Source organism: Polyodon spathula, chromosome 17 (genome assembly GCF_017654505.1).
Source record: "Polyodon spathula isolate WHYD16114869_AA chromosome 17, ASM1765450v1, whole genome shotgun sequence".
NCBI classification, from domain to species: domain Eukaryota; kingdom Metazoa; phylum Chordata; class Actinopteri; order Acipenseriformes; family Polyodontidae; genus Polyodon; species Polyodon spathula.
In genome coordinates this window covers 9,908,127-9,935,547 of record NC_054550.1, presented here as the reverse complement: position 1 = coordinate 9,935,547, position 27,421 = coordinate 9,908,127, and the positions used below count along the sequence as shown (strand labels likewise).

The 27,421-nt window shown below is 38.1% G+C and overlaps 1 protein-coding gene across 1 annotated transcript; it reads right to left on the bottom strand.

The window, feature by feature from the left end:
• Positions 1-1,133: 1,133 nt before the first annotated feature.
• On the bottom strand, positions 1,134-27,407 carry ighmbp2 (immunoglobulin mu DNA binding protein 2). Its single transcript, XM_041276634.1, has 16 exons — positions 27,170-27,407; positions 26,116-26,205; positions 25,512-25,681; positions 24,246-24,441; positions 23,306-23,403; positions 22,682-22,845; positions 20,696-20,896; positions 17,450-17,597; positions 16,056-16,230; positions 10,240-10,422; positions 9,173-9,291; positions 7,840-7,934; positions 6,600-6,723; positions 4,951-5,766; positions 3,636-3,829; positions 1,134-1,548 (listed from the first exon to the last, which is right to left on the bottom strand). Exons 2-16 carry the CDS (start codon positions 26,190-26,192, stop codon positions 1,357-1,359), a joined length of 2,952 nt encoding a protein of 983 aa, XP_041132568.1. The 5' UTR covers positions 26,193-26,205; positions 27,170-27,407; the 3' UTR covers positions 1,134-1,356.
• Positions 27,408-27,421: the final 14 nt, after the last annotated feature.

Genomic DNA, 27,421 nt, shown 5'->3' with positions numbered 1-27,421 from the left:
CCTAACAACTTTTTACACTTATAACTTTAAAGTCCATTTCAAAGACCTTTTCAAAATGTCTGCTCTAGTGCACTGAGAGTGTAAGGATTATTGCCCACAGGGTCAAGCAGGTAACACAGCAATAACGATCCATGATGTGGTACGGAACAGAAAAGCCAGAGCACTTTTTTTTAATCGCTCTTTCTGCAGTGATTTAGAGGACAGCTCTCAAGAGTGCATTAGAGCTCTGAAGCAAACTTTAAAGTTCTGTATAAAAAGTTGTCAGGACGTTAACAAAGAAAAGAAAAAAGACAGGTATGTTATTTAAACAGTTGTAGCAAAATGTGGGGACATACAACGCTATATTTTTCAGAACCCCACTACTTAGCTTTAAGAAGTACCAATCCTAGAGTTGGCTTATATAAAAAGCATGCAGGCTTTGGTTTACTTTGTACTAAATAATCTTTTTTGAACTACTGTACACAAACACCCTCTACTACATAATATTTAATCAACCCATTTTACAAATTACTGTTTTGCTATGTTATCCACATTGCCAAGACAATCTTCAGTGACGAAAAGCATACGTCAGCACTCCAGCTCACAGAAAAGAAGTTTGCTTACTTAAATATATGTAATAGTGGTGCGATAACTTAACGTAATAGTAGTTTCATTGGCAACAATTAACCATTACGCTGCATAAAAATCCATGAGTACAGGATTCAAAGAGGTACTAAAAAGTAGTGATGGCCATTATTTTGAGATCTGCCCATGCGTCATCGGTTCATTGCACTTTACTTTCGCTATTATTACATCCCAAAATAATGCATGACACCATATGCAAAGCAGCTGAAGATTCAATTACTTCAGGATTGTCTAGAAAATTAACAACCCCAAGGACTGTGAGCAGTGAAGTATAGAAATATTTCGGTTTTAATGTGGCTGAGGATAGAAAAGTAAAACAATACTTTGTTTTTCTCCATGGATATTGTGAAGCAAAGCACCACCATGTTAAAGTAAGTTACCGCTTTCCATATGAAAATAGCTGTTAACACCTATATATGTATATATGTTACATATTGCGCTATTATATTTTTCTGTGTTTTGCAAGACTTTGATATTATCGATATTGGAATACGTGCACGATATCGATATACAATTTTCATATCGTTAACCACCACCACTACTAAGTAATACATGAAAGACCAAGAGATCAGAATCCACGCAAGCAAAATAAGTTGTGCCTGGTTTTTAATGTTGCACGTGATTCAAGCCAAGACATGCAGCCTTTTGTCCAAGAGATACAACATACAGTACAAGTCTGAAATGAAGACTATATACATCTTCCTGGAAAGTGCAGGAACAGCACATCCCGCTTCACTTCTCCTTCTTTTTGGTTTTCCTCTGCGTTGCTAAATCGTCTAGTTTCTTGTCCAGTTTCCTCTGCATGTATGCTTTCTTCGCCGGGTCTATGGATTTGTCTTTAGTTCCGCTGCCTGCGTACAACACCCCTTCCCGGCTGATTCTCATGCGGGCCTGGGCCTTAGCCTTGTTGCCACAACCGTGAACCTGCAGAACAGCCAGACAAATTATTTTCCATTCAGCAAAGCAATGAAATGGCAGGCTTTTAATTGTCACTTAAGTGCTTACATTAATGGTGCACTTGTGGTAATGTAGTTGTATGAAAACAGTTGTTTCTTTTTTACCTTCGGGCAATCTTTTTTCTTTTCAATTGCAGCCTCTGCTTGCCTAATTATACATTTCAATGACTGAGACTGTTAAAGAAGCAAAGCCTGGTATAACATTCAATCTGATACTAGTTTTGGCTATTACAAAACTACATGAAATATCCACTACACAAGGTCATGAATACTTTAAAGTTAACTACATTGTGATAAATTAAATAATTTGGGCTTTCTCAAGGAGCTGGAAAAAATTTGAATTTTTTTCAAGATAAAAAAATACATTCTACAATAAGAATAGTTGTGTTTTGTACTTTTAAATCTCTGGTATATACTGTATTCCAAATGTGTTTACACTCAAGTTATTAATATATACTGTATTCCTTTGAATTTAAGACACGCTTTTTAAACTAATTTTTCCTTCTCAAGAAAGGCCTGCCTCTTAAATTTGAGTATAGTGATGCGTGTATTAAAATCAACAACAAAAGATGTGACTACCCGAGTACACAAACAGCAACATGACTGACTGCAGAGAAAAGATGAATAAAGATTACTGGCAGCCATTTTCAAAGCAGCATCATTAGCTTCCTGAGGAATTCTAAGAGAGGCTTTTGCAATTTCAGCATTTTGCTTTAAGGCTCAGTTCTAACAAACATCACAAGCTTGGACAGGTTGGAAATGCTGATCAGACCCCGATATTTTTCGACATGCCAAACAATACCACAGTTCACAAATTGGGAGAAAAACAGGTGAGAGTAATCACAACTGGAAATGAGAAGCAGCACATAACTGTAATGCTCTGTGTGACAGCAGCAGACAGATGCAAACTGCCTCTATATGCGCAATTGGGGTTCTACCTTTGTAAATGCATCTTTATTTGATGTTTTAAATTTTCCTCAAATTGAGGGTGGGAAATTTGGGCTAAGTCTTAAATTCAAGGGTGTCTTAAATTCAAAGGAATATGGTTATTGAAAACTACAGTTGAGGAGAACTTTTATGTATAGTACATACATATCTGCATTTCCAAAGTGGTAATAACATCAAACGTGAAATAACACATTGTGCATTGATAAAGGAAGTTCTCAATACTTTTGGACCCAACTGAGTGGCTTGATACAGTACATAGCCATCCAATGCATAAAGTAATTTTTTAAAACTATATTGCGATGTAGGGTAACAAATATTATATACCAGAACTTTACATATAGCACTTGAGGGGTTCTGGTAGTTAAACCAAACCAATGCAGCCTTAAAAGAAAATGTCAACCTTGTTTCGTTTGATGTATATTATTATTTAGGAGGCTGTGTGGTCCAGTAGTTAAAGAAACAGGCTTGTAACCAGGAGGTCTCCAGTTCAAATCCCAGCTCAGCCACTGACTCATTGTGTGACCCTGAGCAAGTCACAACCTCCTTGTGCGCTCCGTCTTTCATGTGAGACACTGTTGTACGTGACTCTGCAACTGATGCATAGTTCACACACCCTAGTCTCGTATCTTGTAAAGTGGTTTGTGATGGTGGTCTACTATATATATAGAAAAGATTATTCATTAGAAAATGACCTGGGTTAACAGAGTACAGCGATTGGCTGCGCACGTGTCAAGCCGTGCTGTTATACCGCACAAGGGCTGGATCTCTTTAGCCTCATCACTAAGCGTTTACTATTACTAGTAAGGATTTTCTTCTGGAATGGGCAATAAGGCATTTCAAGCTATATGTTGTTGTGAAATTTCAAGACAACGAACAACTTTCTGTGTCTTATTGCTTAGTTATGCATGGTAAAATAACTGAAAACATTCTGAAATTGTAGCTATGAAAGCTGCTTGTGCAGCTTTAAACAGGTGGGATAGCAGAGATTCCCTGTATCAAGGCATCACCTTGTGAAACCTGTTAACCAAATGGTTGGATTGTTTTTAAATGCTCTATGTGTGAGAGCCCTTTCAGTGGCTGGTGGCTCCAGTAAAGGGGCAGTCTTACCTCAGGGATATGGTGACTGAGGCAATAATACTTGTTACAGTGTATGCAGTGCTGCCCCATTGTCCGCACACTGGCTTTGCACTTGGAAAATCCACAGATGCCATCAGCTTTTACAACAGCAGCAATGAGGTCATCAAAATCTGTATCAGCAGTGGCAGCGGCAGCAATGTCAGCCCCTTTAGTGGATTCCTTTCCTACAGAAACACAAAAACTGCAATTAGAATCTGACAATCAAGCATGTATGTAATACTGTCACAGAGACGGCCGAAGTGGGCGGCGTCAGAACCAGGAAAGGTAAGGCAATACACAGAACACAGGACGGATGAAATGAAGTGATGAAGACGCCTGTTGGCGCCGGTTTAATACCAAATAAAAGGTTTACACAAACACGAAAAACACAGGACACGGCACTCTACGCCAAAATAAATAGACAAACGAAAACAGACTAAACTTAACACAACGGTGCACGGACAGACACTGACAAACACGGTGAGCAGATACTTTGTTGTTGTTATTATTATTACTACTACTTTCCTTATTTCCTCCGTCTCCAATCCCGTTCTCCGCTCACCGAACACCCAACCGCCAGTATGTGACAACGTGCATCTATATATACTATTGTGCTGGGATTCAATTACCAATTAATTATTCACTTGAATCCCAGCACGTGAATTAATAAAGTGCAATTCCCCGTGCTCACATATTACTACATTTTACTTGCACGTGAAGTGCTGTGCAATCCTCGTGCCTAAATACACATATACATTTTTAAACACTCGTGTTACAGACCCGTTTATATCCCGTGTACCAATGTCTATACACCAACATTTAAACACACCACACGCAACACATAACAGATAATACACAGGGGCGGGCACTTTGTTACAAATACACAGCGTGGCCATCAAATCAATGGCGATATGGATATGAAACAAAGTGCTAACAAGGGCTTCTATGTTGAAGATTGTATTAGTTTTTTGTATTTTTATACTGGCCAATTTCACTCATACACTGTGCTCTAGCTGTAATCAAATCAGGTGACCTACAGCACAGGAAGGGATTAAGAATCAGGATGCCACATTTAACAATTTTTAACTACTGTATACTGTAGAGTCGAACTTGAACAATCTGTGCTTGTAATGCAATAAATACTAGTACAGAGCCAAATTAATTAAAATTACCATGTATTGGTGAAATTGATTGTAAAGCACTCCTACTGTTTAAAAATGACAAACTTGTGTTTTACTATTCCATTCCATTGTGTATTAAAAAGTGTGTATACTAAAATACACATTATTAGTAAAACTGCACCTACCCTTGGTGGCACTTTTTGATTTCTTTGAGGACTTTGTCTGTGTGTTCGCTTGATTCAGCTTAGCCTTCTCTTCTCTTTTCGCTTGCTCTCTCTGCATTCGTTCCAAGTGCAATGTCTTCAAGTCCACTTTAGCTGTACACTCAGTAGTCTTTGGCACTTCCTTCTCTTCCCTTTCTTCTGTATCTTCTTGTTTGGTTTTCTCGACTGATTCTTGGACGTTCATTTCTGTGCTTGCCTTAGAATTCCTCTGAAAAGTGTGCGGTCTGGAAACAGTGATGTACCTCTCCTTGCCCTCCCCTGTGCTCTCGTGTGTAAGACCCAGTTCTTCTGAAATCTGGTGTACCAACATCCGATCGTGTGAGTTCAGCGATGGCGGGAAATCCAGCCTTTTCTCATTCTTATCTTTAAGATAGTCTAAAATCCTGGCTTTTAACACTCCGTAACTGTCTTTAATTGCCATGCCCTCCATGGCTTCATCTCTTCGTGAGTTGAGTGGCTTTGCAGTCTCACAGCTGCTCTTTTTGCGGTCCATTTCTCTTTGGCTTCCTTGCTGTTTTTTTTCCCTTGGTTTTCTGGAGGGGTCTTTGGCCTTACTTTGTTCCTTCAGTTCATCCCGGGTGTAGTTCTGAGGGACAATGTCATCTAGGTATTCAAATGCAGTCCGCACCTCCCCTTTCTCTGTCATGTAATCCACCAGTGATTTCAGGAAGTCATGGTGTCTTACAGTGCGGGAGTCACACACCACAGCCAAGTGCCGTCTCGCTCGGGTCACTGCAACGTTGATTCTTCTGTCTTCAGCCAGAAACCCAACTTCACCTGCAAAGGCAAAATTATCAACATTAAAAGTAATTGTAGCCAACAAAGTAATTTCACACACTTTTCCCTGTCATACATTTCTTTTCTTCCCAATTTGAAAAGCCCAATTTCACCTCACACCCACAACCCATTTATCAGATGGACTTGTAGATCTATGTCACACCAATCAGCTTTTTATTGTTGCATCAAGCAAGATCTGAAACTTGGTGCAAACAGTTTAACATGCTTGCACTCCACAAGGTTTTTACTAGGTGAGTGAATGGGAACCCCAAAAATGTTTTTAAAGCCTTGGTACATGCAATTCCTCTCTTTAATTTGGTTTTTAGTGTAGAAACAAACACACCTTTTCCTCATAACAAAAAAAAAAAGTGAATGTATTCTATTTTTAAAATCATGAAAAGGCCTAGGTAAACTATTCTAAAGTTCACCTAACACTACGACTTCTATAAGATCCAGATCAATCTGACAAAACTTTAAAGCAAGAGGTGGAAGAGTGAAAGCTTTAGACATAGTATTGATTACAGTTTCATTGAAGAACTGTGAGAACTATGAGTATAGTAAGAGCTTATTACACTGGGGCTAATCAGGCACATATTAAAACCAGGAATGCAACAAGAGTCGTATTCCCATCTCTGTGATACATGTTCATGTTCTATTGTCTAATAAAATGTTTTTATATCAGTTGTAGTGACTGAATCTGCAATACATATCTCCTACTGTGAAACATGCTTTTGTTCTTCACAGATTATGAAAGAGCAGGTGTCCCTCACTGTAATCTCTTCAGATCACACACACAATAATAAAACAGCAGCAGCCTTTATTCAGTGCTGTACCCTTTCTGTTCGATCGGACTAGGGACAGCAGCACGGCTTCTTTTTCTCTCCCCTGAAAACCGTCAACAGATTTGATCTCCAGCTCAGGATGTTTGTGGGAAAGCTGTTGTCTCAGCATGTCGACCTGCGGGTAAACAAGAGAAGAATATCCAGGCCAAAGATAGAAAGCGTTTCTCTATTATTGTACACTCCCAGCTGTGCTCTGACAAAGTAAAGCTGCAGTGCTGAGAGCTCAGTATTGAAAACACCTTGCCAGGATATTAAATGCTAACACAGCACTGTAATGCAAAAATTACTGATGGGAACATAAGCTTTAGTCTTTAAGCACTGAATTTACTGCTTGGAAAAATAAGGATTCACATAAACAATGCTTAAGATGTTTTGGACATGAAAGTCTTTCATCAGCTAAAATTCCACATAGTGCAGCACAAAATCATGCTACAGTTTGTGTTTGTTATTGAAGAGTGTGTATTCCGAAAAGTTCAAGAGGGGCCCAATTTGAATATCAACGGATGTTCTTTATGCTTTCTGAGAGTGTGTGTTCCATAGCATGTATATCAATTCCACTAATATTGTTTTGGAAACACACTCCTAGAAACCAAAAATGTCACAAATGGATATTCAAATTGGGGTAGGTTATTGGAAGTACGAGTACTTGGTGTTATTCGTCCTACCTTTTGTGTTTGATGTTTGTTGATCTTTACTGCTAATGTAGGTATACGTTTAAAGCCTTTATTCTATCTTATTATATTATATTGATCTCAATGTGAACCAAAACAATTCTGGCAGTCCGCCTATGAGAACTGCACCATTTTTGTTTGATCCCCTGAATGTAGATATAGATGTATATTAAATTAAGAATCGGATCTGGTGGTTCTTATCCAATGTGAATACATTGCTGCTCTTCAGGAATAATGTGTGGATTTAGTGTTAAAAAGACACATCTTTTAACTTGCTTTTCAAACAATCAAACTCATAGATAACCAGCAGTGTTAGGACTGCAGATTAAGCACTAATCCCCTTTATTACACCTCATTAACACAATTAGCTATGTCTAGCTTTAGAAAGAGCCTGCAATGCTTACAGAAAATGTGCCCTTAGTGTAGACCAGCATTTACAGTACTGTTGTACTGTAACTTGAACAGTGTTCACAGTTTCTATTAAGTACTTTTATTCAACAATGAATATTTCGAAGCGTAACGAGTACAGTAAAATACTTCTATTGCCGTACACCTCTCACCTGCAGATTATAAGGAGCGATGACAGCAATATCCTTCGCTTGTACACCAGTCTCAGTCAATGCCTGTATGTGAGCTGCCACAATTTCAACTTCCCCTGTAGAGTGTGAAAAAACAAAATACCAAATTAAGGTAATCTGACAGATTTCTTTCAAAATAAAAATATGTTTCTTGTTTTACCTTTTAGTGCTATTACGGGTTTATGGAACTAATAAACCTGTTTCTAAATTCTTATTAAAATGTCAACTGCCTTTAGATACATATCTGCTTAATGTGAAACAAAAAAGAATATCACATTAAAAACAAATAACATATTTGATAATGGCAGGTGCTCTATCTGTGAACATACTGTTTGATAACACTTTGTGTACTATATTTAAAAATGCTTGGACATTTTTTAAACTATTTATTCATGCAATTTTATATTTTAATGGTTTGCAACCACAACTGCACTACCGTCTATCTGAAAACGGACGTGTCACAATAACTACACAATCACATGTTGTGCGATTAGTTGGCTAACAGTTTTTGAGGTCGACTGTCACTTTCCTATTCGACAAGCTGACTATTTGGCGCTAGCCCTAACAGACAGCTTTTCTTCTCTTACAGTTTCTAAAGGATAAACCGGAAAGAGAAAAATTATTAACTTGTACTTTGTTGAGAAAACGACAACCTAACCAACATTAGAATCCAGAGTCAGGTCACAGCAAACCAACAGTTAATACATTGCAGTGCAATTAGCATCTCTGGCATGCATCATGTACTACAGTACCTTATGTAACTGGACTCTTACTGATGTTTCATGAGAAAGATTCTGAAGTGATTGTTGCTGACTGAACACTGCCTTCTACACCTGCCTGAATGAATTAGAGGCAGTAATCTTTGAGGAATAGTCACGTATCCCTCCACCTTTTAAACTTGTCACACTGAACTGGTTCCATCCTGGAAGCCCATAGTTGCCCCGAACCCTACTAACAGGGTATCTACATTACACTTGAGTAGATTTGGTCAACCTATACCTCGCCAGGATTCCCAAGTGCTTTAAAATTCTCTGAAAAAAATAGTTCTGGCGGTTGGGTATAGGTTGATCAAATCAATGCCTTTGTATCACAGGCAAACCAGTACTATGGAATATTCTTTGTTTTAAATAATAACAGTGGCTATGGGCCCTATTTGCCACTGCACTGTAATGTTAAATTTAAGACTTAAATAAGATGGGCAATAGAAAGGCTATAATTTCAACTGTTTATTTTATTCTTAAATTACCTTTATTTTCATAATGCAGATCCCTGGAACTGGGATATACAGCTTCAATGCATTTTCAAAACAGCGTACCTGGATTTCCTTTAGACTGCTCGTCCTCCACTTCTAGTTCAAACAGCCCGCAACTCGCTGTGTCTATCAGCAGCAGAGGAATGCTGGTCTCTTCACTGGGAATGACCCCAGGCAAGTCCCTGTTAAACACCATGATAGCAGTTTAATACTCACAATAAGAGACACCATACAGACTACAGTACATTCACCACAGCAAGAGATACCATACAGACTACAGTACAATCACCACAGCAAGAGATACCATACAGACTACAACACATTCACCACACACCTTAAAGGAATGCTCTTATGAACTGTATCTTTAATGGACTTTACTAAAATTACTGTACCCCTCTTTTATTCTGCCAACAAAAACATAAGCTCCATATTAGGTGCTTAATGATTTGATCACAACTACTCAAAATGATTATTAGAAAAAATCAAAATTGTGACAAATAAAAACATTTGTACAACTGTATGGTTTTCTACAGGATCTCTTTTGAAGGAAGTGGAATAAAACAATGATAACAATATAGAAGTAGTACAAACTCTGCTGGAAGGTTAGTATTCTGAGCAGTTTTTTTGCTAGCTTATATCTTCAACATTATTTAACACCTCCCTGAATATTTGCCTTAAAGCTCGGACCCTTCAAAAAGCAACTTTGTATGGGTATAAAATACCCTCCTAGTACCAGATTGTAACCATTAACATTTAACCAATCAAGCAATCCAATTATTTGTATATAGCGCTTTTTATGGCAGAGCCAACGCAAAGCGCACCCTTGCAACGCTCCATGAAATTAATTAGTAAGAAATATCACAAAGAAGAAATGTGTCTACATTCACCGGGGACAACAGTGTTGCAGTGGGACAGGTGAACAGGTACACACTGTCTTTCAAGACATGTTTGAGAGCTCCCCTGAGGTCACAAGGGTGTTTTTAATTTTGAATAAGGCTCCATGATGCGATGACTGAAACAGAAAATTATATCCAAAGTGTTTCTGAACAAGAATTCACTAGATAAGATAGCTGTGAGATTCCAGACCCGTATCGCATTTCTCTTGAAGGGAGTCAATATGCACGACTTACTTCAACAAGTGTCCTTCCACTGAGGAGTGGGCTGTCAGTCTCCCATCATACATCTGTTCAGAGGCCCACTGCATGATTGAGAGGTTCATGCGGTACTGCACTGTCAGCATCTTCACAACCTGGTCTCCGTACTTCTGTATGAGACGCTCCATTAAGCTCAGAGAGAGACCCTTCACAGCGGCTCTGCATTGGAGACAGTATTGGAAGTGAAGAGAGCTGGCCTGTCATTCATCAGATACATGACAGAGACATCATCCCTTACAGGGCTCACAAGACAGATGAGACGCCACTCAGTTTGACACATTTGCCAGGGATCAGCAGAATGGAGATGTTATGCCGTAGTAAAAGGGTAAAAGATTAAAAAGGGTGAATTAGTTATAATTAAGATTTTAAGCCTAGACTGCTTGACGTGTGAACCTTGGTAACAGAGATCGTTCACTAAACGAGTAAGTATTGATAAAGCTTAAAGGCAAAAGCATAATGCTGGTGAAGCACTTCTGTTTTATCATTCATTAATATCAGTGCATCAATGTCTGACAGCAAAGCAAAATGGATTTTACTCAAATACTACCAGACGACCTATAGGCACTGAAAGGCATATTTAAAACAGAAACATCATATCCAACAGTAAATGTGTCGCTTTGGAAAAAGATCCATTGAGAGCAATTAAATGAGCTTTTAGAAAATTAAGCATTTTTGTTGCCAATAAGAGCACCATTCTCTCCCCAGTGTACTTGGTAGCTCTTATTTCCTACATGACCAGAAAATAATAATTAGCTTTGATTCTCTTAAGTGAAAAATTATATTGCTGTTGTCGTATATATCCCTATTGCCTTTCTGTGATTTTAGAAACAATTCTTAGTGGCTCTGAGTAAATTATCCTATAACTGTCTCCCATTAGTTTCCACTTAAGTTCACTGCTGCTGTGGACTGCTGACTTCCAGTGGACTTTAATGTACCCATTCCATAAAGTCAAAAGGCTGTTGTCTCTGGACTGCTCTTCACCACAGTATACCACTGAGAACATCAATGCCAGGGTACTCAGCATTCAGTAGCATCACTCAATTTAGCCAAATGCATGCTACTGGAAAAAACAAAAACCTGAGTCACACTCCAATGATTGCAATGATCATATGGTAACTGAAAGGATATGATATTTTACACATTACAGGAATAAAGATGTTTGAAACAAAACATGCCATGAATTGCAGCAGGCAGAGCGGACTACTCCAATTAAATATCAATATGGATTAAAGGAGACTACCTTTAATCCATATTGATATACCTGTAAACATTTGAAAGTGCTTTTTCTTCTCTATTGGACCAAGGTGGTAGTTTCCATGTCCTAATCATTCTAAACAGACCATAGGCACAGCATTGATCCTGTCTGTGATCATGGACCTTGACTGATGTAGATCACAAGATAATTCACGTCACTACATTTTTTCAGATCCATTAGCGCCCAGTAATGGACCTGGAGACTGATCACTTGATCAATGGTGCACGAAAGTTCTGAGGTTACAAGCCGCATAACAAACTAGTACTCCACTACAAACTATTGATACAAGTACAAGGGTCTAGATAGATGATGGGAATTGTACCTACATATGATGGCCAAAAATGAAATATTTACTATTTAAGTTGTTTAAGCTTTGATGAAACTACCATGGAGGTAGATTTGTCACATTCTTATATTTTACCATGTGCATTAAGTCTTATGTACTGTAGGCCAACTTAAGGTAATTGCCTTTTCACATCTCATAATTCTAAACATACTTAGGTTATTTTAAGATGGAACTCTCATTAAAAATGAATGCAAAGTAGCCTCTGCAGCAGATCTGACTTGCAACAGGGAGATGCAGCTTGTATATAGCTGACAATTTACATGAAAATACATGCTACATATTGCAGCTTTTTGTCCATCCTCAAAATGTATCACTTGCTGTGTTGGAACGGGTGGGAAATCTTTCAATATAATTATGACCTCCAACTTGTAACGGTTTAATAGGTATTGCTAGCTTTGCTGCTAGCTTTCTTATCTTCGCAGACAAGCATCGTCACGACCCTCTGGAAGAAAAGCGCAAACATGAATCATGTCTAGATCTTGACATGATTCATTTTACCTAGAAGCAATATTAAAGTCTTCAACCGTCCTTCTAAAGTATCTGCAAATCAGAAATCACCGATATTCCAAGATCCACACATCATTATTTTCTCAGAGACAAGCTGAGTGAAATGAAATTTAGCTTGTTGCAGTATGACACTGACAGATGATTGGAGGGAAGTAGGAACAGCTTGAATTTTTATTTTAATGCAGCTTTTTACTATTGCTAGTGCAAGTGATAACTATGAAAAAAGTATACCTGCAACAGTATTTGGTTAAAGTTATCACTGATCAAGCTGATATTTTCAACACATGCTTATAAGGTAACAGCAAGGGTGTTAATAATTTAGATTTTAAACGTTTAATTGTTGGCTCAGTGGTTTTGCTTAAACATTTAACCACTGTCAAAAATACATTCGCCAAATACTGTGCAGATGTTGTTTTCGGCATTTAGTGCGTACAGTGTAGGCAAATGCATTTAATATTCAATACTGCATCACAGTCTTTACCATATACAATGAAATGCTGCATACATACAGTCTTACATCCGAAAACATGCAGTCACTTAGAAAATTTCTTCCAATATGTTCAAATTGAAATATTTAAATGTGTTTAATTCTAAAGTTTTAACATTTAAGAAATTAAACAGATTCTAACACCCCTAGTGATAGACTTTTTTATATGAAAAAAAGACACAATAATATCTTTAGGATAACAGCACTAATAAACATTTCTTATCACGTTGCAATTAATTGACATCTTAGTCCACTGAATTGAACAGGAAGGGCTGGATGCAAACCGCAAACCATGTGCTCCAAAGACCATTCAACTAAAGGGCAAGCCCTATAGTAGAGAGGGAAGTGCACGTCTTATGCTGGTGTCAGTATTATTAACTCATGAGCCCCTAGGAGGAGATTCCTTACAAAACCCCCATTTTGATGTCTCAGTTTTCAATGACAGCTGAGCGATGCACTCACACACTGATCTTTACTAACTCATCGTGTTCTTTAATGGATTCATCTAGAGAAGGCTGAATGGAAATGATGCTGAATAATGCAGTGAAGCGTTCTTCAATATAATGAAGCACCACTTTCAACTCTACACAGCTGGAATGGACAGGATCAAGTGTGGCACCAAGTACTTCAACTTTAATTAAACCCTGTTTTTTCAACCCAATTTGAAAATACACAATTCAAATCATGTCGCTGCAACTCACTAAACAGATCAGGTGTACTGAAAACACTGAACAGTTATATTACAGTTATGCTTTACATTTTTACAACCTTGAGTTATTTAAGGGGAAAAAAAAGGTTTCAGTTCATTAAACTGTTCTTGGCTATTAAAAGAACAACAATCTATAACAGTTGCATGATAAGCACACTATTTCAGTAATAAAAACACTTTAAATATTCTTTAAATATAACATGAGTTTTGGGACTGCTCTGTGGCATTCAAAAGCTCTTGGAGTGCCCTCTGGTGGCACAGTAAAGTCATGACAGGTGTAAAGCACCAGAAATGGCTTCCCTCATCTACAGAATCAGAATAGAAAGTATAGGTGTTTATTCTTTTATACTACATCCCCTGTACAGTAGATCTAGAAAGAAAGAGCAATCCCTATAAATACATTAGTGTTTCCAAAACATGTTACCATAAAACCCAAACTGAAAACATTATTCTTCAGTAACGGTTGTCTATAGCCTCTTCTCCATTTTGAATTGTTGTTCAAGACACTAATTGCCCTGCCATCATCTGCATGAAACCAATGTGTGCTTGCTACTATATGTTACTGTACACATTGCTTAGTGTTTTATTTATTACGTATTATAATGGCAGTTGCTTTAACTGAATGTATGGAAAGGGTGTGAATTTGACACGGTTAGTTGAATTTGGAATTACTGCATCGCATAAGTAAGTTAACAGCATTTCAAAGAGATATTCAGGACATTAGAAATGAACGGAATGAGAACCAAAGCTTCCTCTGGCTTTAATATTTGTTTATTTTCTGGTCTTTCATGATGACAGACTGAAATGAGCATTTTGATATGGAAAGCAGCGTATTTCTTCCAGGTTACTACTTTATTTCAGTCTCACATTCACATATGGATTTAATATGAATGTATAATCTGAGGTGGTGTATAATTTGACACGCCATTGTATTCCAGCTGAAATTGCTTCCGTAATGACTTCAGCCGGGGAAGCATATTCATGTTGCACAGGACTTCAGTGAACAGTGCAAATGCTTCCCTACCTCACTCCAGAGATGATACAGCACTTTGTTCAACCTTACACACATCATAATACTGTGCACATTCCCCCTGAAGTTTCCCTTATTCATAAGGTATGCAGAATTGTAATATAATCTGTGGCATTTTTAACATTAGAGCAGAGTCAAACACAAGCCACCAGGGCAGTTATATCTACTGTATATAGTCCACCTTGACTACATTGTAAGTTTTTATTTTACAACCTAGCAGCAAATAAAGTACCTCTGATCCTATTCAATTCTGAGGTCTATTTTAAACAGTGCCAGACTTAAATACTCTGTAAATAAATGCATTGGACAGTTGTAACAGTGTGCAAGCTACAAAATAATTGTGGTCTCTAAAATGGAGGTGAGTTTAAGATATAGGCAACTGCAATGGCTGTGGATTTTTTTTCAGCAATTTACTTAAGAAAATACAGCACATAAAACAGTAAGTACAACACATTAAAATCAGTAGAACCACTGATTTTAATAGAACAAAAAAGTGCCATTTTATGGCGGCACAGCAGTTGCGTGGCAGTCAGCTGGCGTCTCACACCATTGAATTGAATAGGAAGGGTTAAGGACAGCAGTACTGTATCCCAACAGCGAGGACATGCTCCAGCTCAGTCCAGCACGTCAAACTCAAACAATGAGCTCTTGTATTTTCTCGATAAACGAAAGACAGTTGGGGCCACTGCCAACATCCCCATTTATTGATAAACAAAAAAGCAACAGCCAATATAAAGATTTTTGTAATAGCTGCTTTTAATCTATGTGGCAGGAATTTTTGTTTTACATGTCTTCGATAAATATGTGATCTACTTTTTGACAAATGGGACAGGCAAGGACGAGATGGCACTTCAGAAAAAAACCTGGTGAACTTCTGTGGACACCATACAATGGAAGCATCCAGACTGTAGCACTTTTCTCACGGAACATCCTGCCTCAGGCATAGTTCTGCTGCCCTTTAAACGCACAACGAACATGAAAAAAACACGAGGAAAAAATTGCATAGGCAACAAATAAACAGATGCTAAAAGTGGGACTTAAAAGCTGATGTGCACATACTTGACTGCATATCAAATATGTGCCAATGCATTTTTTTGTAGTTGCCTGTGCATTCACAAGCTAACGATACCATGCCTACATAGTGATGGAACACTATGTAGGCTTGGGTACTTTAATTGAACAGGCAAATATGTTTTTTAGTAGTTTTGGTAGCAAACCAGGCACATAACAAAACACAATTTCATCTACATCAACAACACGTCCACTATAGTCCCTAATAACAGTTTCCTGCAGGATACCATGATCAAAAGAACAATATCAGCATGTTAAAGAAAAGAGAAGTTTCATAAGCAAGTGGAGCGTCGTTCTCTTGATTTAACAGAACCATGTATTCTAATGTAATGAAGTGCACAGTATTTTAGATAGCATGCTGGAACTAAGAATGGAAATGGAGCTTACGTGTGTGATTTGATGGTGGGTGGAAGCTGCTTGTGATCTCCAGCCAGGATGCACTTGGGGGCCTTGAGAAGTGGAATCCAGCAGCTCCCTTCCAATGCCTGCGCACACTCGTCAATCACAACGATGTCGAAGTAATCATTCGGCAGCAGCTTCAGAGGGCCATCAGCAGAGGCACCTGGGTAACAAACACAAGCCAGATAGGAGTGTGTTTGCACATATTGCAATGTGACTGTTACTCAAACACAGGGAGCATTGACACCCTATATTAATTTCAGCATAATTCTGTCAAGTAGCATGCAATAAATATCTGCTTTTTGGTTTTAACTCTGGAACGGAGGCAACAAGATCCATAGTTCTAGTCAGAATCTAAGCATCACTCTATTGTGTTGAAGAGGTTGGTTGACGTTGTTAACTTAGTTGTCAGTGAACAGCAAAAACACAAGCCAGGGAGGGTGTTGGGTAACACAGTAACCAGGATAAAGCTAATTGAGATGTCTCATCTCGTTTCCAAGAGTATCCTGGAAAGATGCCAAGAAAGGGGGCTAGATTCTCAAAGTTTACTCCAAAACTTTTTTTTTTTAGACAGCAAAAACAATAAAGTTATCAAATCAGAAATACACAACTTATTTAATTTAAGGGCTTCTGAGTAGTCCAAAGTTGTTTTTTATTTGTTTAGAATTGTAAATGGTGTGTTTTTTTTTTTTTTCTTCCTTTCAGACAAAAATAACGCTAATCAGGGTATGGAGTAAATAGCTTTCAGATTCCTGCACAGGGTAGTATGCTAGGGGAGAACCAGCAGCCTCACACAAGCGCTTCAACTGATGTACAGTACGGCAGGAAAAATCAGCTATCACGATATAATCAATCATGTTTATTTTGCTAATTTGATTATTTATTGTACTGAAAAATGATTAGGTAATCGTACTATGGGTAGTAATCTAATGCTAAAAAGGATCAGTGCCACTCTACAGAGATGTTTTGTTCCTCTTTCTGTACAAAACTGATTCGTCCACAGACCGATACTGGAGGGAGAATAGTGATACTGTTTTATTTTAAAAAGTGGAAAAACTAATTGTGTGAAAGAGAAAGACCTACTAAGAGAAAGACCTACTAAAAATGGTTTAAGAAATTCCTGATAACATGATCATTTTTAGCCGATGTAAAAAACATATTATCATCCATCACTATGTACGGCCAGCTTTGTTTACACAAGCAGCTATAGCACTTTTAACCTCATTTCACCTGAATGGGTCATCCGTAAAAGCAGTGAATCACACAGCAAAACAAAGACTATATATTTGTATCCCGCTCTGTCAGTACATACTGTATGAGAGAGAGGATTGAGATTCCAGTATGGAAGCTCTCAATAAGCACAAGCACTGCTGGACACACACCTGTATTAGTGGCCAGCACTACCTCCGCTCTCTTGAGAATCTGCGTGATGGCCGTCTCCTCACGCCCCCTCAGCTCTCTCCGCAGGGTCTTGATCTCGCTGCGCAGGTGGCTCCTGTCTCCTTTGTCACGGGACTTCTTCACATTGGCCTTAAACAAATACAAAAATGTTGCATTGCAATCCTATTTTAGTTGTTAAAGGTTTTAAGTTGTATCATCAGCAACATTACTACTTGAAGATCTCTTGGTTCTTATGCTCAGATCAGTCAATCATTACACTCTACATGGTGAGCAAGATAACTGCCTTAACTTTGCTTCAACCTTCATCACATTTTATTGATGTTCTGGATTGATTATACAAATATTTTTAACCCTTTACGTACTGTGCATTTGTTGCATGATTATGAGGAACCTCTATTGATAATACTGTAATTTGGGATAGGCAGATATTTCTTTCACATTTAAAAACAATCTTTGGAAACTAAGACATTTCAAAAGGATTTTCTAAAGTTTTTTCAATTTCGTCTTTAAGTGAGCTCATCTTTAAGTGATTTCCACCTGTGTTAAAATCTGTAAAATGTGGCATTGTAAAACACATAAATACAGTGCCGTGAAAAAGTTAAAATTTGCCCCGTCTGATTTTCTGCATTTTTGCACATTTTTCACATTGAATTTGGTCAGATCGTTTTGTGGGTTGTAGTAGTATATAGAGGGAGTCAGAGAAAAAAATGACACCAAAGTTTGGTGCTTCTTTCATTTGTTTGGTGTGCAAGGTAATCAAACAAGCAATCTTCAGGTGTGAAAAAGTTATTGCCCCCCCTAGTTAACTCAACCCAATTAAAGGGTTAGTTAGGGTCAGCTGTTTGAATACTTTGGTTAGCAATCAGGCCTGATTTGGGCCAGCCTTGCCCAATATAAATCTGACTAACTTTGCCCCTTACCATCAGTGAACTTGTCAGCACACAGGTTCTAGAGGCACATCATGCCACGATCAAAAGAAATTCCTGAAGACCTCCGGAAAAAAAGTTGTTGATGCCTATCAGTTTGGAAAGGGTTACAAAGCCATTTCTAAGGTTCTGGGGCTCCACCAAACCCCAGTCAAAGCAATACTGTCCAAATGGAGAAAGTTTAAGACAGTAGTGAATCTTCCCAGGAGTGGCCATCCTGCCAAAATCTCTCTAAGAACAAGGCATAAAATCATCCAGGAAGTCACAAAGAAACCTAGAACAACATCCAGGGATCTGCAGGCCTCTCTCGCCTCGGCTAAGGTCAGTGTTCATGACTCCACCATCTGAAAGACACTGGGCAAAAATGGGATTCATGGAAGAGTAGCAAGATGGAAACCACTGCTCACTAAGAACATGAATGCTCATCTCAAGTTTGCCAAAAAGCACCTGGATGATCCTCAAGAGTTCTGGAACAATGTTCTATGGACAGATGAGTCAAAAGTGAAACTTTTTGGCCAACATGGGCCCCGTTATGTCTGGCAAAAACCAAACACTGCATTTCACAGTAAGAACGTCATACCAACAGTCAAGCATGGTGGTGGTAGTGTCATGATTTGGGGATACTTTGCTGCATCAGAACCTGGACGACTTGCCATCATTGAAGGAACCATGAATTCTGCTCTGTATCAGAGAATTCTACAGGAAAATGTCAGGCCACCCGTCCACGAGCCGAAGCTGAAGCGCAGCTGGGTCATGCAGCAAGACAATGATCCGAAACACACAAGCAAGTCTACAGCAGAATGGTTGAAGAACAAGAAATTTAAAGTTTTGGAATGGCCTAGTCAAAGTTCAGACCTAAACCCGACTGAGATGTTGTGGCAGGATCTGAAACCAGCAGTTTATGCTCGAAAACCCACAAATGTCACTGAGCTGAAGCAGTTTTGCATGAAAGAGTGGGCCAAAATTCCTCCACAGTTCTGTGAGAGACTGATCAATAACTACAGGATGCATTTGGTTACAGTTATTGCTGCTAAAGGTGGCGTAACCAGTTATTCAGTCTAAGGGGGCGATTACTTTTTCACACGGGGGCACTGGGTGTTGCATAACTTTCTTCAATAAATAAATGAAATAAGTATCAACATTTTGTGTTATTTGTTCACTCAGGGTCCCTTTTATCTAATATTAGATTTTGGTTGAAGATCTGATAACATTCAGTGTCAAAAATATGCAAAAATGCAGAAAATCAGACAGGGCACAAATACTTTTTCACGGCACTGTACAGTCAGCCTCCATTTACTTTTATATTGAATATGTATTTATTTTAGTTGAAACAGTAGGGAGATGGCAGTAGAAAAACTGCACTTAATTTAGTGTACAAAGGAACTTTACTTTGTAAGAATGGTAGACTTTTTTTTGCTGATCAGTGGTGGATCTTTGACTCTATTAGTCCTTCACCTAGGACTGCTTTATTGGACCACTTATTAACAATACTACATACTATATAATTAAAATACAGAAATCAGACTTAGAAATATTACTGGGATTAAACAGATCCTAATTCAAACATCCAGTTTTCAGTCTCTTCTATAATCTTCTACAGTTTCTTTCCTATGTCTTTTGTGTGCTCTAAACCAAAAGCTGTTAACCATTACACCTCTGAGTGAGACTCATCTACAGCTTGAGTATCAAAGGAGAGCCTGTCTGATTTCCTCTCTTCTTCACCAGGGCTTTAAGGCTTGAGACTTCATTTGATTGCACAATGACACCTTCTCATCCGGAACTGGCAAAGACAGTAAGACTGTATAAAGAGCTTCTATTGCTGTGAGGGGGATGGGGGAAGTCATATAAAAAGTAGGATTGTGAAAAGCAGAATTTTGAACAAAATGCCAGCAGCTCTACATCTCTAGAAAAACTAGACAAAGAGGAATTGATTAAAAAGTAGCTTCAAATGTCATTTTAAATCAATTTGTATTACTTTTGATTGGTTCAATTAAACAATTTAGAACAGGGCTGGAACAAAGACCAGGACTGGAAGGGCTAACTTTGGCCACCCCTGGCAAATGGATTAACGGCTGACTCATGCTTCAAATGCACAGCCGTCGTTCAGGATTTCTCCTCCCTCTACTTGTGCGACTGTCTGGAGACCCATGGAAGAATGATGGTCAGATTTGTATTCTTCAAAGACTTAAGCATGAGCCAGCCTTGACATTTATCCTACATCTCTGCTAAACACAACACCCTTCTCCATTTTATGAATTATTTATGTAAACCACAACAGTAAGAACGACTTCCAGTACTTACAAAAGCCTGATCGATGTCTTTCCGGATGTCTGCGATGATCTGAGTGTTGTCGCTGTGTGCCAGCACCGCGTCTAAAGAATATTTCTGAATGGATTCCAGAAGACGAGCAGGGTGGCCAAGACGTAGGACTTTTGCTTTAAATCTTGCTAAACGTTCAACCAGGTTGTCCACGGCAACATTAGACGGGGCACAGCAAAGAACCTTTGAAACAGGGATAAGAAGGGAAGGTTATTAAGTATAAGGGCTCTTTAAACAAATCAAATACAACGATCACTCTAAATACAGGGGACCGTTGGTTCAACAGATTTCACATGGTGGCTCTGAACTGCAGGCTCAAGTTGTTCATAGGGGTCTTATTTGTTGTTGAATCATTTGAAATAGACCCTTTCTGGCATTTAACAAAACCAAGTAGCTTCATCAGAAGAAAAGGGCGAATACAGACATCGCTAGTGCTAATACAGTAACAGGAAAGAAAAGTGTTATGTTTATGAGACCCATTACAAGAACCTTATATCAATTATTCATTATTTAAAAATGTATGTTTTATGGCTTTTCTTCTGAAACACAGCTTGCACCCTTGTTCACTGACTGCCCCATTCTTTACTGTGTTTGTACTGGAAGGCACTGAAGAGGTATAGGACAGCAGCTAAAACACTACACGTCTGCTACATTCCATATTTGTCTGCAAGGTAGTACTAAGAAAAGTGGCAGGAATCTCCATGAGAACCACCAAGCTATTTGCTAAGCAGTAAAAGAAAATAAAGCAACCGCAGTTGTTCTGAATGTCAAGGGATAACATTCTGGGGGTGTCACTGATTGCAGATTTAAATGCTCTGTGTTGCAATAACGAGGTTGTTATGTGTTCAGAGAGCAAGGTGGTTAATGCCTGCTAAGTGGACAAGAAAAGAGACTCCCGAGTGGATAAACGACCTAGTCAAGGGCTGTTTATATTAGTGAGGTTAACACACAACCGACCTCTAAGGCAGTGGTTCTCAACCCTGGTCCTGGAGGAACACTGCCCTGCTGGTTTTTGTTCCAACCAAGCACTCAATTACATAATTGAACCTTTAATTGAACTAATAATTTGCCTAATCTGAGCTTTTTAAATAGAGTTTAAGAGTTTATGTTCATTATACAATTTGATACCTAAAATCTCCATCTGTTTAAAATAATTAAAAAGCTCAGATTAGCCAAATTATTAGTTCAATTAAGGGTTCAATTATGTAATCGAGTGCTTGGTTGGAACAAATGCCAGCAGGGCAGTGTTACCCCAGGACCAGGGTTGAGAACCACTGCTCTAAGGTATAGCAATTATGCAAGTGTTTTAAGCTGAAAAAGTGTATTTCAATGCAATACAGCCATGTTATTATTATTATTATTATTATTATTATTATTATTATTATTATTATATAGAAAGTTATTTTGAAAGTGCTGGTCAATGTCAGTTTCATTCAGTGGCTGGAGGCTGAGCTGTGCTGAGGTTTCAAAAGTAAAGCCTTTATGATGCTACTGAGTCGGTATGTTGTAGGACATAAGTGAGGCAGTCAAGTCTACTGTCTTACAATAACAAATACAGCTCTGATGAATGCTTTGCATGACAAAACACAACCCAGTACAAAATGCATCTTCAGGACTGAAATATATATTTCTTTTAAATTTAAATATTACACAAGACAATTAATGCTAACATATTAAGGATAAGTTTCACTGAATTAGTTAACTAGTTTCAACCTCCCAATCAAACTCTGGTGACAGAGACAGAGTGGAGACAGACTTGCTTACGTACTGTGATGAGACTTGCTATGCAAATTCTTTGACAGCTGTCAGACAGTCTGTATGTCATACGTGTGCTTCTACCTATATGTAGAGGAATGTTTATTCAGTTGTGATGGAAACTGGTTTGAACATTAGCACATGGTTATCTTCTTTTTCATGATAACGATGGGGGTGTGTGTGTTTATCACAGTCATGAGGGAAAAGGCTTACCTTTAGGCCCAGTTTGACGGCCTGCAGTATAAGCTCCACCACTGTGGTAGTTTTCCCTGTACCAGGAGGGCCGTGGATTATTGCCAGTTCCTTCTGAGACAAAGAAAAACAAACTGCTTCTTTCTGCGACTCATCCAGAGAGGTGTTATACAGGTCTAGCATTTCTTAAAAAAAAAAAAAAAAAAGGTTAGAATGATGTTATTGTATGTTGACCATTTTGTTTTAATAGTAACATCAGCTCCTATTCACAAAGCTTATACAATACAGTTTGACAGTATCACAGAACTGATAGACGTCAACAGCTATCCTGAACAGTTACACTGTATTTTAATTTTAAAACAGGCATTCTTCAAGGGTTAAAGCTGTGTGAAATATGAACCATTAGCATTTCTAATGCACTTTACACTGTAACACTACTTAAAACATTTAAAATAGTGCTTCTTAGTACCTATTCACTTCCTGCTGATCAGCTGTAGCTTGACTTGTATGTAGCACAGGAAGTGATTGGGTACTAGAAAGTAGTAGCTTTATCATTATATTTAATGTATTTACTCATGAGGTTTATTATAGATAGATAACACATGTTTTTAATACTTTAAAGGCTCAAATAAAAGTGTTGCTCACTTGTTTCCTGGCAGGGACTTGGCTCTGAATAGCCAAACAGGACCCCAATCAGATTAGAAGCTGGGCCAGTACTATACTGGTTCAAGGAGTTCAAAGCACTGGAGAAAGAGAATTTAGCTGCAGTGAAAAACAGGGCTCTGGTGTGGTCAGGCTATGGAGAAAACGGTTTCATTTTAATGTGCTGTATTTCGTTTCCTTCCTCTTATATTTGTCCCCCTGTTGCAATCCTGTTTATATTTTTGTTGTGCTTCCCTGATCTAAAACAGAGCTTAAATCCCAGCTCACGTGGGGGTGGAGCAACAGGGGTTTTGCCAATATAATATAATGTTTTGAAATATGATTTACATTTATTACTACCTTCACGTGTTCAGAATTGTGTACCCTGCTGTACAGAATATAACATTAATAAATTAACTGGATAAAACCAATTTATTGCATCTTCTGGTGTTTTTTTTCTGGGTCTAGAAGGATGAAGGACTCCCAAGCAGAATATTGTAGATGCATTAGTAGTAATTTAATTTATTTCTGTCTTTTTTTTTTTTAAACTTATGTTTAATGTATTTCCTATTACTAGCTTATGCTGTTTGAATGCATTCTGAGTGGTTCTGTGTTCTGTTGTTCCAGCTTTGAGCTAAGTGCCTGGACTGAACAGCCTTCCAAACAAGTCTTGTGACGATGTGTTCTATGCAAACCCCCCCCCCCATATTTACACAGACAGATAGTAGGTGTGGCTAGCAGAGCTTGCAAGGTGACATTGTGAAATTATTTGAATGGAAAAGGCTCAAAGCTAGTTCAAAGCCAAGTAACGACAAAAAATTGCAACAAAAAAAAAAAGTCAGTAAATGTAAAACAGCTTTTTAAAAGACACTCAGAACTGATAAAAGGTTTTTAAGAATTGCACATACATCTTGGTTTTAGTTCGATCCAGTGATGCACTTACTTTTTCAGTCTCTTGTAGGTGACATCATTGGCCAGCTTTAACAGATTGAAGGGGCCCTCGTTGTCCAGACTCAAACCATCACTGGACTCATCAAAGGCAACTGACAGGAAGCTCTGCGTGACACGAGTCACAACACCAGTGGCAAGCTGGGAGGAAGGACCAATTCCTTCTGAATCACATAAACCCACTATGTCACCTGCAACAAGAAGGGATCAGAATGGATTTCAAATAAAAATGGTCAATAATCAAGGCTTTTCTCATTGACATATTCACTTACTGAACTACCACAACGTGGTGCTGTAAACTAAAATTATTATTTCTGTTAATCTCTCCTTTGCACTCCGTAACTCAAGAATTACAAAAGGTTTCTCGGATCAGAATGCTCAATGCATGCTTCAGGTCTAGCAGCATGCAAAACTGAAACCATAAAACACTTAATTTGTGAGTAAAAGGTCTGAAACAGCTGTACTTGAACAATCCCAAAATAAGGGTTTAAAGATATAAGCTATGAAGACCAGTTGATAGAATAAAATCTATTTAATCTAGAATAAAGATGACTTACAGTAGGGACAACTTCAATTCAAATCTTAAAAGGAGTCGACAACAGCCAATATTTAAATTGCAGACACAGTTGGAAATGATGCAGTGACAGAATTAGGAGAGGGTAGCAGACACTACGTTACACAGAGAGTGCAATGGAATGGGTTAGCTAGCCATGTTGTTGATGCTGAATCGTTGCAACCCTTTGTGACCCGGTCTTACGTACAGCTATGGCCAAAGGTTTTGTAGCACCTAGCATTTTAGGATTGAAACTATATGAACATAATTTAGATATTTTATTTAACATCATGTAATCAAAGAAACTACAAAACGATATTGCAAGTGTCTACCGGAAACCATGATAGCAGTACAGTATTTCATGTTCGATTTCAAAATGTCACATTTTTTAATTTGTCAGTTTTTAGTCAAGTATGGAAGCTACAAAGTGGTATGAAATTCAATATATTAATGTAACATTATTCAGTAGGTTTCATTCGACTTTATGAAGCAAAATTAGTTAATTCTACAGGGTGATGCAAAACCTTTGGCCATAGCTGTACAGTACCTATAGCTTGTGAGGTGTGTTTCTTCTTTAAAAAACAATCTACTAAGGTAAGTTTTGAAAATTGATTTCAAGGGGAATTCTAATATACCACCAATATTCCAGATCCTCACCTTTTGTTGGGCATTAGTTAATTCAGTCCACGTACGTACAGACATGCTTACCTGGCCCAAAACTATTGCTGCACAGTACAGCAGACGAGTCATATTTTCTTGGTTCAAATGTTACCAGAAGCCGCCCGTACAAGCCTGTTTTCTGACTCCCTATGTGAAGTTTCAACAGACAAACTCCTTTGCGTTGTAGCTCTTTTAAAGAAACGTTCTCCTGCCATAACCTGCAAACACCATCAAATTACAAGCAGTGTCACTATTGCAGCTTTACAATGGCATTGCAATAATGCTGATGGAAAAAATATCAAATGTTGACAGACAAGGGGGAGACAAAAAAGGGGACAACTTCAATATGCAGCACATACTTTGGTCTAAATAAGCAGCCCTCACATGAGGAAACAAGACCGAATTATGAAAAAGTATATGTATAAGTATATAATTATGTAAAATATATAAGCTGCATCGCCCTGTTACAAATCAGTTTCACAATTTGTTCTCTCTCCTAACCTCCCTGAGGCTAAAAGAGAGTCTTTATTGAGGACTCTCCAGAAGGTTTGAAATACCATGCAGGCTTTTCTGGTCCTACAATGATATTGACAGCGTGATGGCAGGTGTTTCTAAAGAAACAGACAGATTATAGATGAATAAATGATTGTACCTGGTTTCTTCAATCTCTGCCTCTCTCTCCTCTTGTAGTAATTCTAACGTTTTGCTGACAAAGCTCTCCACAGCCATGGTTGTCAGTCTCCTGAAACAAATACAATTATTTAACTAGTGCAGCTCTGAATACTGTAGACGCAATACATTGGAGAAATAGGAAAATCTATTTTCATCAGATTTCCTCAAGGCACATGCAAGTCAGTGTGAAAGACAGACACAAATACCCTGACCTCCATTGTTTACACATGTTTGTAAAGGAAGGCACTGAAGTAGTATAGACAGCAGCTACTGATACTCAACAATAACTAAAAAAATAAATCTCCCATCTACAGGCGAAGATGCTAAGACCTAATGACTGAAGGTAAGTCACGTCTTTTTTTTTTCTTTTTTTTTTTTTTTAAAAGGGCAAAATAGCTGTACATAAAAACTGTTAAAGCACGTAATTTTAACACGCTCCCTAACCATTTTTTTTTTTCAGCCTCCTCGAAAAAAAAACAACAAAGTTGCCACTGAAACCTGACCGCAATAAACAACAGAACTGCCACTCAGCACAGAAGGGTGTAATAGAGTGTAACCTCGGGGTGGGATGCTTGGATAAACCCTGCTTGGATAAAGCCTGGCTTATGCAGCATCCCACCCCTCGGGTCTGCATTCAATTCTGATACCACACACTACCCCGTGCAGTATTCTCACACTCTCTCTCTCTAGATAAATAACCTACACTGTTATGTTATGAATTGTACTAGAGTGAACTTTACACATTTTGTAAAACACGTTCCACTAATCATTGCGGTTATGACTTAAGAAGAAGCCACAGAAAATAGTTTACTACCGGTATTAAAAGCTGTAATATACTTTATATGGTTTTAACACATATTAACACATAAACGAGTTGGTTACTGCTAAATGATACATGAAATGAAGAATAGGTAATTTATTGGTTCAAAACATTGAAGAATTTATGCGTACAGTATCTATTTTTTATAATTTATTAAGCATTTTACATAATGCAACACGTATAATCGACTCCAAAGCAAACAAACAGCACTTACTCGCCAACCACTTATGCAGAACACTTAAAATGTAAATGTATTTAGAGCGGAAATACCCTTTTAAAAAAATGCTTGCAACATAGAAAACAACCCGTTCTGATCTACCAGTAAGTGTGTGGCTATGTACATTTGTATTAAAATAAATAAATATAGACTGAGTTAATAGAATATCATGGAGTTAAACACTTGCAGTAAACAAACGATTTTTCTCGGACGGTTTAGTAGTCTTGCTTTTCGCTCCTTGTAGCACAC